This window comes from Terrapene carolina, unplaced genomic scaffold (assembly GCF_002925995.2).
Source record: "Terrapene carolina triunguis isolate 2854851 unplaced genomic scaffold, T_m_triunguis-2.0 Scaffold62, whole genome shotgun sequence".
NCBI lineage: Eukaryota > Metazoa > Chordata > Testudines > Emydidae > Terrapene > Terrapene triunguis.
The window spans coordinates 37589744-37601828 of record NW_020664413.1 but is presented as its reverse complement, the minus strand read 5'-3'; the positions used below and the strand labels follow the sequence as shown (position 1 = coordinate 37601828).

General features: G+C 41.2%; 1 protein-coding gene across 1 annotated transcript in view; it reads left to right on the top strand.

The window, feature by feature from the left end:
* The window catches only part of SLC25A12 (solute carrier family 25 member 12), an 81908-nt gene continuing 69823 nt past the window's right edge, over positions 1 to 12085 (top strand). Inside the window, exons 1-2 of the mRNA XM_024209945.1 lie at positions 1 to 71; positions 1136 to 1189. Of these exons, the coding sequence (XP_024065713.1) occupies positions 60 to 71; positions 1136 to 1189 (66 nt within the window). The 5' untranslated portion in view covers positions 1 to 59. The remainder of the gene's footprint in view (positions 72 to 1135; positions 1190 to 12085) is intronic.

Sequence of the window (12085 nt, the reverse complement as noted above, 5' to 3'; positions counted from 1 at the left end):
GCGGCTGGCTGGTGGTAGCGCCGGGCTGGCAGCTCCTCCTCCCCCTCCCCGCGCTCAGCATGGCGGTCAAGGTGACTCTGCTCCTCCGTCGCTTGTTGCATAAGGAGCCGGGTGTTGCGGGCGGCCAGTGCGGGGCTGGCGGGGGATTTGCGGCGGCTGTTGCTCTGTGGGCCTGATACCCGGCAGCGGCCCCCAGAGAGCAAGGGGTCGGGGGAGCATCCCTGGGGAAGGGGGCGATGGGGTGTCAGGGAGATATATGGGGGGGGGGGGAAGAGAGCGCCCCCCACCCCGGGACAAGGAGTGTGTGGGAGGGGGAGAGCGCCCCTCGGGGGCAGGAGCGAGTAGTGGGAAGGAAGGGAGCAGCTTTGGGGGGAAGGGTCCTGTGGTGGGGGATGGGAGGGAGCAGCTCTGGATGGAAAGGTCCTGTGGTTGTGGCAGGGAGCAGCTTTGGTGTATGGGTCTGTTGTGGGCAGTGTGGGGGTGAGAGCAGCTCTGGGGGGTATTGCGGGTGAATAGAGTAGCTCTTTGGGGAGTTTTAAGAACAATGCATTTCACTCGGAAAAATATTGGTGATTCTTGTTGTGTATGTTTGTTGTTCTGTTTCACATAGTCAAGCCAAAGGTGTAAAATGTGTTTGCTTAGTGAGTTTTTAGCCTACAGGTGTAGCCTGGATGCTGGTGCATGTGCTTGAACTTTTCAGCGTCCCAAGGTCTTCCCAATTGTTTGTCTGAACTAGAGTGTGGTCATGTTTTAATTCAAGTTAACTAAGACAATTATAAATGCAAGTGGAGACACTTCACAAGTGTTGGTGACTTACTGCAACTCCTTCTGCTAAGGGCAATTTCTACCATTTGGGGCAGTGGAGATACTGTTGCTCCTGACATTTGGGCCTGTTTCACTGTCTCGCTTGTTCTCAGACAACAGTTACTGAGTTTGACAGCTATCACTTCTCCCTGAATTGTTTTCAAGTTAAGCAATGAAAACTTAGATTTTAATGTTTGGGATTCTGTTTATCAGTTAGATAAGAGACCTGACATTTATTACCCTTATCAACATAGATTGCATGAGGATTCCCTACACTACAAGTCAATTACCTATCTAGTAAAGCATTAACTTTCTTTTCTTGACTTTACAGGTGCAAACAACCAAAAGAGCGGATCCCAATGAGCTACGGAACATATTTTTGCAGGTAAACTGATTTATTTGATTGACAGTTATTTCTTTAAGGGTATGTCTTCTCTACCAATGTTAAAGCGCTGCCACGGAAGCGTTTTAACGTGGCTGTGTAGTCGCGGCACCAGCCCAGCGCTGTAAAAAACCACCCCCACAAGGGGAGTAGCTACCAGCTCTCGGAGTGCGGCTCCCCAGCGCTGGTGCACTGTCTACACTGCCACTTTACAGTGCTGAAACTTGCATCGCTCGGGGGGTATTTTTTCACATCCCTGTGCGAGAAAGTTTCAGAACTATAAAGTGGCAATGTAGACAAGGCCTAACCCTTGATATGCCTTGATATGCTAGGGAGGGGTGGTTGCTATGGGGAGTGGTTACTATGGCAGGGCAATTGCTATGGGGGGATGGTTGGTATGTCAAAGTATGTGACACACATTTTATGTCACACTCAGATCTTTAAAGTTCACTTTATTTATATTGTATGTCAAAAGACCCTTTTAGGTTTGAGTGGCATTAAGGTAAACTGATACTGAAACAAGTTATGTCTTAATACTTCTTTCCTTCAAATATTTTTGAAATAGTTACAACATTTCCTCTATAGCACAAAAACAAAACCCCAAACCCTAAGCTGCATTATTTTTTTAAGTTATACTTTTCAAGATAATAAAAAAGCTCTACTTTGAAAGTGGTTTTATACTGTAGATTTTACTTTAAGGATTTTCCTGATTCTCTTATAAAAAGGTTGGACTATAGTTAAGAGTCGTAAAAAAAATCTATACCTCAACTTGCTGTGTGTGTGTATGTATGTACTAGTCTGTTTACATCATGTCACTTTCTTAGTATAGGGTTCCCAAATTGGTATGATTATATTGAATTACTGGAAGCTTTTTTCTCCACTCCTCTCTGATTTCCCTCAAGCCGTCAGAAAGATAATTCTAAAAGGAAAACACAAAATTATGAAAGTAAGATTTTGTAATAAGATTGATGTGATCAAATGTGGGCAGTGTCTTTGGTCCTTGATTGTGTCTCTTAATATTTTAAATATCTTTCCATGTAAAAAGGATATTTCCCTTACAGTCAGAAATTCTCAAGTAAAACACTTTAGCTAGAATACAAGAAATGAAAGTAATTTTAAATTAAGGAGTTCCACTGGAAATAAGACCGTAATAACACAAGTCACCTTTATGTCACCCTTGACATATGCCCTTTGATGCTGTATTATCAAATTCCCAGATGTGCTAAGCAGCCAAGAGACCGTTTTGGCTGAGAGAACTAATTATATCTAACCATCACATTTTTTCATAGATGGTTAATTTGAATACAGGAGTGGGTGCTAAAAATTGTAATGTTATATTCAAATGATTGTCTAATTTTTTAACATCTGATATACCATGTAAAGTTTTTTTTCCCCCCAGCATAAAAGCATAAACTGGAGGTGTAGTATTTAGTCTTAAAGAATAAAATAGTTAAGTATTAATTTATTGAAGTACAAATGAGTATCAGATATCTAAAAGCTGTTTTATTGGCTTGTGGACTTCTGGTAGTTAAACAGACCGTCAAACAAACATTTTGCCAGTCATATACAAGACTTGAAACATGACTGGGTTGTTTTCTGACATTTGACGTATTTAACTTTTTGCATAATCTTATTCTGTTCAACTGGAATGCTCTGTATAATGCAGAGCATATGTGATTCTTGTCTTACGTTGTGTTTTGAAGTAGGAGTTTTTGTTGCTGAAATGAAGTAAATTATTTGAAGTCATGTATGTAGTATTTTTTATCCTTACAGTGATGCTAAATCTGTACATTCTCGATATGAAGTTAAATATTGTACTGGCAGGTAGGCAGTTTGTTTTTAAAAAGTCTTAATTCCACAAGTTCTACAACAGATATGCAAACCACTTTGTTTTGTGCACATGAGAAATGAAGAGGTAATGGCTGCCATATTACTGTTCTTGCGTATCTGAAACTTGCAATAAAAAAGCTATAGGAACTTAAACATTTTAAATTGTTTAATATTTAGAGGTACATCAAATTAAGAAAAAGTTATGGGCATAGAAAGAGATCTTCTTGTGTTTCTTTTTGATAATTTGGCAAATTACACAAGTTTGAAATCCTGTTCATGCAATGTTGGTAGGTTATAAATAAACTTACCGTATTTATAATTTTGTTTATCACAACAGAAACCCTCCAGACAAAAACAAATAGAACTTTGTTGAGAAATATTGTTAGTGTTACAACACATTTCATAGGTCAGATATGTTGTGCTCTTTGCTGAGAGTGCAAGTCTGTTGCATGTTGTTCAGCTAAAGGGCGTGCATTCCTGCCTAAATTTGGCTTCCCTTGAAAATAGACACAAGTAACGATGTGGATCATGAAGAGGAATAGAGTTCATGTGTTCACCTTGCACTGTGGTACAGGGTGTCCTTATCCTTCCTCCTGTTCACATGATACATTCTACTAAATGTTACCATCCAATTCACATTAATATATTAGTGTGTATGCTGTGCATATATTATCAGAATTTCTGAAGCTTGGTGTAAGATTTTATTGTTTAAATTATTAAAGTGTTAGCAGTAAATCTTTTTATTTTTAGAGAACAAAAGCTTAAAGGAACAAAACAAAGGAGAAGTTGAAATGGAGAGCAGGAGGGACACAGATCTCTTTAGGACAGTGTTTATCTAATTTCCTGGTGAACGTCCATTTTTTTTCTTAGAGGAGATGCAGTTAAATGTGGAAAGTATCTGGTTGAATGAGTCCCTGTTGGTTGAACCCAAAATGGAACTGAACCAGCAAGAAGGAAAAAGGAACGTTATCCTTTTCTATTTATTTAAAACGCAGTACCATTTTTTCCATTAAAAGTCCATTTTCTCAAATCCATGGCACCCGATTTAATGAGAATGATGAGAGGGATACCGGTGAATTTTTTCTGCTGTAAAGGATAAAGTTTGGAGGGCTAGAGGAAATATTAGTTTAGGCTGAAAACCAATGTGATGACATCTAACTGTATGTTAAAAAGACAGACTGTGCTTAGCTTAGACATGTTATGTTGTGGTGATAGAAAACAAGATGTTCAAATTAATCAAATGCTCAGTTTTGAATTATCCTTTTTATGTGTGATAAGAATTCTCTTTTTTGCAAAGATAATTTGGAATTGAAGAATCAATTTTTAATTTTAGTATAACGTTTAATGTGTAATAAAGTAAATTTATTTTAATTTTGGGGTAAATTAAATAACTTCTTAATAAAATATATATATCCGAGTTTAGTCAAACGTTTTATTTTTTTCATGCTAAGAGATACTTGCCTTATAGGTTGCATCGCAGAAAGGTCACTTGGGACCAGATACTATGAATTTATAAATACATGTCAAAAGTGAAAGGCTTACCTACTTTGTCACTCCTTATTATGTTGGCTTTTTTGCCAGCACCTTTTCTAAATACAGTATCATGACTTTCTCATATGGAGCTGAAAATAATATGTCAGGTAATGGTTCATTCATTTGTATCAAAAATAAATTCCAAAACAGTTTCTTTATTGTAAAATAATTTTCACAATGTAATAAAAATAGTTTGATTAGTTTGTTTCTAAAGAAATAGGACAATTATGTTTACAGTATTATATGTTTAAATGTTTACTGCCTTTCATGTGCCCTTGACTGCATGCTCCCTCTTTTATATCTGAATTCTGCCGCTGTTGTGGATATTTTCAGTACCCTGTATGTCCTATGATCTTGCATATGCAGAGTTTACAGTGGAATGCACTCCTTACAGCAGAATCATGCTTCATAATCTAAGGTTTTATTATTTTAAAATGGAAGGGTAACCTTAAGACGTTGTTGCAATGACATTTGACTGAGTTTGTAAACATGCAGGAACCCTGAAACAATAGCTCTGATAAAGTGTGAACTACCCTGTTCATTTTAATGGCGTGTTAATTCTTAAATCTAAGACAACAGTTTGTTTGTCATATGGTGAGTCCCACATGCCCCAGTCAAAATAAGGGCCCATTTTGCTAGCTTTCGTATGAATACATAGACAGATGCGGTCCCTGGTCTAAAAACTTTGCAGTCTAAGACAAGACACAAGTGGATGTAACAAACAAATAGGAGAAGATGGATGAAGATAATAATGATAGGTTTGTAGTCATTTAAAGTTATTTATTTTTTCTAATAACAAGGAATAAATTTAAATGTTAGCTTTTAACCATGTCACTGCTGATAATTTTAACAGCAGTATACATCTAATATTCTTCTTAACCCACAGTCCCAAACAATTCCCACACTTTTTCTCTGGAGCCAAAAGCCCTGCCTTCCTCTTTCTCAGATTTTGAAACCTCCAGCTTCTCTGATAACTTCTGTGATGCAGTTATGGATAGTCAAAACAAAAATATATTTTCAGTACAAAAAAAACTATGAAATATTGAAGACTAAAAATGTGGACCACAGCTTACCGTAATTTGAATGTAACAAAAGTAAACACTAGGGCTACTGTACTTATTGCTGTATTCATTTTGTTTAATATGCCAAAACACTCCAATTATTTTAAATGGAGCTACTTCAGAATTTCCAGTATGCCAACCAGAGATCTGCACATGCATGGGAGCCTTGCTGCAGAAATTAGATCCAGCGTATACATGGGCCTATAGTGTTTCTCTTAAATGGTGTGTGCACCTCAGAGTATTATAAAAATACTGAGACGCATGGCTAGAAAGGGTTAAGCATCCTGCAAAATAAATAACTCTCAAAAGACATATAGAGAGCTAATGTTTGTGTTTTTGTGTATTTACATATGTATAAGTAGGGTGGATAATGTAATCAACAGTCCATGTCTATGCTGTATTCTGATAATTCAGAGGTCAAAAGAAAATCATATATTGTAAATTGAGTGTAAACTCGGGATATCTTAGTATTCATCTCTTTTTGAAATGTATTGTGAGTGGTGGAGGAACAAGCAAATGGCCTTATGTTAATTCGTATAGCTAAGTACCAGTGATGGACCTCCTTCAAAGTCATCCTAATTACCCTTTGTTTCCTGAGGAATTCCAACTTGTCAAAAGACATGAAATTGTATAAAAGATCCTGGGGTCCTGATTCTGTCATCTCAGGTCTGCTTAAGCTTCATCAGGGGAAGTTTGAGTCGCAAGACTGAGGTCCCAGTTATGCCCTGAATATGATATTTGGACATTGGACTGTGACCTATTTAATTGAATTCTAAAGGAACTCTTTGCAACTACAAAGCTCACCATCTCTACTATGAATCTGAATCTTAAGAATTGAACTCATGTCTGTATGTATATTGATCTTTTAACCATACTCTCTCTCTTTCGTTTTTTAATAAATTTTAGTTTAGTTAATAAGAATTGGCTGTAGCGTGAATTTGGGTAAGATCTGAAACATTCATTAATCTGGAAGGTAATGTGTCGGATCCTTTGGGATTGGTAGAACCTTTTCTTTTATATGATGAAATAAGATTTACAGAAATTTTCATCATATTTTATGTGGGTACCTGGATGGAGGCCTGAGGCTGGATCACTTTAAGGGAACTGTGTTGTTTGGATTTCTGAGTAATCAGTAAGGTAATAAAGAAGCTGTTTTATGCTGGCTTGGTGAATCTAAGTATTGGAATATCCACCAGCTTTTGGGGGTTTGGCTGCCCCATTCTTTGCAGTTCACCCTAATTGAGTGACCATAGCTGGCTCCCCACTAGGACCCCGGTCACAGTGGCGTAGTCGTGCTTGGATACACATTACCACAGGTTAATTGGGATTCTGAATCAGAACCATACGCTTGTCAAAATTTAATTTTGATATTGGAGAGTTTAAGGGTTAAAAATCAGTTACAGTGAGTGACCCATGATCAAGATCCTGACAAAAAATGCCTGGAAGAATTGTGCTTACAGAGAGGGTTGTATTTTAACAAAAGGCCCCAGAGCAGGAATTAAAAAATCTGTTAATTGCCAATGATAAGGAAGCAGACCCAGTGAAAATGCTTGCACTGAGAAACTAGCAGCTAGAACTTGACCAAAAGCAAAAAATAGCTACTATGGAAGGAGAAGCTGCTGAAAGAGAGTGCCTGTGTTTTGAACATGAACAAAGAATGGCATAAATTTGATTGCAGGAACTAGAAGCTAAGGCAGAAGTGGACAGACTTAAGCTCCAACTCAAGAGAATAAAAGAACAACAGGAACTGTATCATTCTGGAAAGCCAGCTCCTCTCAACAGCAAAGATGGGGATATAATCTGTCCAGTTTGTAACAATGTTGGTATGTTGTTTGACTCTAAGCAGTTGTCTGTGTGTAACCAAATTTACCCCAACACTGCCACCTTTTATGTAAATGCTTTTACAGTGAGTTCGGGTGAAGGTAATCCCATAACTCATGCAGAGAATGTAAAAGTCAATGGTAAAGCTGTTTAGGGCAAATTACAACTTCTAATATCACTCTTGTTAAAACAGATTTTGTCAAAGAGGAAGATTATTTACCAAATTAGAGTGTGAATATTGTAATCCTCTATGAGTTTATCGTAAGTGTGCCTTTAACTAGAATCCATCTTGAATGGAATGGTGTTAAACATTTAAGTTATAGCTGGTGTAAGGAAGTTATTGCCTAAGGATCTTTTGACTGGGGATGATATTAAAACTTTGTTCAGTCAAGTTGATAACATAAACCACTTACAGGAAAGAAATAATCCTGAACCTGTGTCTACTAGGGGCAAGGATTTGCCTATGGAGGGTTTCTCCAAATGTTTGTATAAGGAAGATAGCTGTTTATCTGTGCAAAGAAGCAGTGAATATGTGGAAAAAATTCCTAATTGGTATCTCAGAAGTGAATCTGGTATTAGATAAGGCTCAGGGAGATGTTTCTCTAGAGCAAATTAAAGTTGGTGATCAGGTTAAAGCCCTAATTGAGGAAGAAAAGGGTAAATTTTTTATGGGTGATGGAATGTTGGCTAGTAAAGCTTGGGAGAGTAAGTCTGACCCAGGTAAAAGTGATGTGCTTAAAGTAGCTCAGTGTAATAAGACACTATTTGTAGAAAACAGCAGTTTATCTGTGTCACGGAGTGTGGGGGAGTTAGGGCCCTGCACCCCTCTTCCTGAGATTTACCGTGACTCTCAGCCAGCCAGTAAAACAGAAAGTTTATTAGATGACAGGAACGCAGTCCCAAGTAGAGCGTGTAGGTACAACCAGAACCCCTCAATCAAGTCCTTCTGGGGGGTTTAAGGAGCTTAGACCCCAGCTTGGGGTTCCCTGCGTTGCACCACCCAGCCCAAACTGAAACTAAAAAAACTCCTCCAGCAGCTTTCTCCCCCGCTCCCCTCTCCTTTGTTCAGTCTTCTGGGCAGAAGGTGTCACTTCTCCCAACCCCCCTCCTGGCTCAGGTTACAGCTCAGGTAGCTTCCTTGAAGGGAAGTCCCCCATCCGCAATGCAACTTCCCTGCAACATTCCCAGGTCAGTCCGCCCCGCTCCCTGCTCCGTCACAATCTGTTAAGGGAGGGAAAGGCAAAGAAAGTTTAGATGAGCATAGGCTGCCTTCTGAGCTGATGGCTTTGTCTCATCAGCAGTTTGGGAAGGCAAGGTTAGTGGAACATGAGTATCCCTATACCTTACCTGTTACCAGTGTGGAGAATCGTGACAGTGAAGGAAATGTTCCTGTGTCTGTTAGGGGTAATGACCGTCCTATGAAGGGAGCTACCCCAATCTCCAAGCAATTGTCCATGAACAGCCATATGTGCTGGGACAAAGGAAAGGATATCCCAAGCTGTTTGTCTGTTAAAGGGGAATGTTTCTCCAGCTCTTTTCTGTCTGTCTGTACAGCAGACAGAAGAAGCCTGTCAGTCTATGATGGTTGAAAATTTGTCAGTTGACCCAGAGCTGATTCTGGATACAACTAAAGCCCAGGAAGGAAGTGGTCCTGAATTTGTGTCTGCTAGGGATGATGACATTATAACTAGGTTGCATCCAGTTAATGTCATAAATAGCTCCCAGAGACCAAGCGATTCTGGTGCTTCTATTTTGCCTGTTGCTAGTATGTTGCTGGGTAAAGATATGACAACCTTGTCTGATCAGGGTGATATCATAGCCAGGGCACAAGGAAAGCATGAAGGTAATTTGACTGTTTATCCACTAATAGTGTGGAAACTTGTAATAAGGAAGAGAATGCTTCTAATCTTGTGACTATGAAGTCTAGCAGCTTACCTGAAAGGGAGTTTGTGAAAATCCTCCAAATGGGTCAGAGATGATTCTGGATTTAAGTGAAACCCAGAAAGTGTCTGTCGTTGCTCAGGAAAATGTTCCTTTAGAGCAAGCTCTAGGTGAAAAGGGTAAGGGCAGAATTTGTGTGAAAAATGGGTTGTTGCTTAGAAAAATTCCTGAAGAGAAAAATCTTCAGGGTAGTTTTTGCAAGCAGTTTGCTGCAACTAATGGGTATGGAAGTGATTTGATTGAGTTAACTCAGGGTGAATCACTGTATAGAGAAAGCAACAGTTTGTTTGGGAGACTTGTTCCAGTTCCTAACTGCCATAGTCTTTCTGAGTTGTGTAGATCCACTGACTTTGCTTTAGAAAGACCCAGTGTGGATATCTTTGAAAAGGTTTCGAATGAAATAAAAATTGTTAGGGAATTTAAACAGCCCTATAAGCTTAACCAGCTTGTTGGGGAGACAATGTTGTTGGAACATGAATGTCTCCATGTTGATACTTTAAGTAAGCAGTCTGTGACTCGGGCACTGAGGAAAGATCGGGTTACTGGGTTACAAGGATGTGGGGGAGAGCAGGCAAACTCTCATCTCTAGATATTTTGGATATGACTTGTAGTCTCTTAGCCCTGGTCTACACTACGAGTTTAGGTCGAATTTAGCAGCATTAGATTGATTTAACCCTGCACCCGTCCACACAATGAAGCCACTTTTGTCGACTTAAAGGGCTCTTAAAATCGATTTCTGTACTCCTCCCTGACGAGGGGATTAGTGCTGAAATCGACATTGCCAGGTCGAATTTGGAGTAGTGTGGACGCAATTCGATGGTATTGGCCTCCGGGAGCTATCCCATAGTGCTCCATTGTGACCACTCTGGACAGCACTTTCAACTCAGATGCACTAGCCAGGTACACAGCAAAAGCCCCGGGAACTTCTGAATTTCATTTCCTGTTTGGTCAGTGTGGCGAGCTCATCAGCACAGGTGACCATGCAGCCCCAGAATCGCAAAAGAGCTCCAGCATGGACCGAACGGGAGGTACTGGGTCTGATCACTGTTTGGGGAGACGAATCCGTGCTATCAGAGCTCTGTTCCAAAAGACAAAATTCCAAAATATTTGAAAATATCTCCAAGGGCATGATGGACAGAGGCTACAACAGGGACCCGCAGCAGTGCCACGTGAAAATTAAGGAGCTCAGGCAAGCCTACCAAAGAGGCAAATGGCCGCTCCGAGTCAAAGCCCCAGACATGCCTCTTCTGTGATGAGCTGCATGCAATTCTGGGGGAGGGGGAGCTTCCACTACCTCACCCCTGTCTGTGGACACCTGCAAGGGGGGAGTCTCATGCAACAGGGATGAGGATTTTGGGGACGAGGAAGATGAGGAGGTGGAGGAGGATGAGGATAGCGCACAGCAGGCAAGCGGAGAAACCATTATCTCCGACAGCCAGCAACTGTTTATCACCCTGGAGCCAATACCCTCCCAACCGTCCCAAGGCGGGCTCACGGACCATGAAGCCGGAGAAGGCACCTCTGGTGAGTGTACCTTTGTAAATATAATGCATGGTTTAAAAGCAAGCATGTTTAATGATTAATTTGCCTTGAAGACTTGGGATGCATTCGCGGCCAGTACAGCCCCTCCTTTTAAATGGCCAACCCAACGGGTGCTTGGTATGGGAAAGGAGGGCACTGCTGTTTGAAACCATTCCCACATGTTATGAAGGCTGAAGAAGCTGAAAAATTGTGGCTTACAATGGCTGCCTGCAAGCCGAATTCTGTTGCCCGGCCCTGCGTGTGTGATCTCTCACACCAAACCGGCAGGCCCTCAATATAAGAGGCAAAATGCGACCTTGTATCGAAAACACATATGCTATGTAATGTTAACAGCTTGGCTCACCGTGAAAGAGTCTACCCATTGTTCTCTAAAATGTGTCTTTTTAAATACTACTCTCCATTTTTTTCCTCACGCAGCTGCAAATGTTTCAACGCACCCCAATCATCTCTGTCTCAGAGGCTAGCGCAGATAAGAAGGCAAAAAAAATCCACTTGCGATGAAATGTCCTCTGAGCTCATGCAGTTCTCCCGCACTGAAAGCGCTCAGCAGAATGCGTGGAGGCAAACAATGTCAGAGTCCAGGAAAGCAGAAAATGAATGCGAGGACAGGGGGGACGACTGAGATGAGAGGTGGCGGGAGCAAGATGAGAGGTGGCGGCAGCGCGATGAGAGGAAGCAGGCTGCAATGCTGAGGCTCCTGGGGGATCAAACTGATGTGCTCCGGTGTCTGGTGCAGCTGCAGGAAAGGCAGCTCAGACCGCCGCTGCAGAAAAGGAGCACAGACCGCCGCTGCAGCCCCTGTGTAACTGCCTGCCCTCCTCCCCAAGTTCCTCACCCAGATGCCCAAGAACGTGGGGGGGGGGGGGGAGACTCCGGGTACCCAACCACTCCACCTCAGAGTACTGCCCAAGCAACAGAAGGCTGGCATTCAATAAGTTTTGAAGCGCAGTGTGGCCTTGTCCTTCCCTCCTCCCCTCATCCACCACCCCACCCGGTGCTTCCCTCCTCCCCTACCCCTCCCGGGATACCTTGGCAGTTATCCCCCTATTTGTGTGACAAATTAATAAAGAATGCATGATTTTGAAACAATCAGGACTTTATTGCCTCTGTAAGCGGTGATCGAAGGGGGGAGGGTGGTTGGCTTACAGGGAAGTAGAGTGAACCAAGGGGG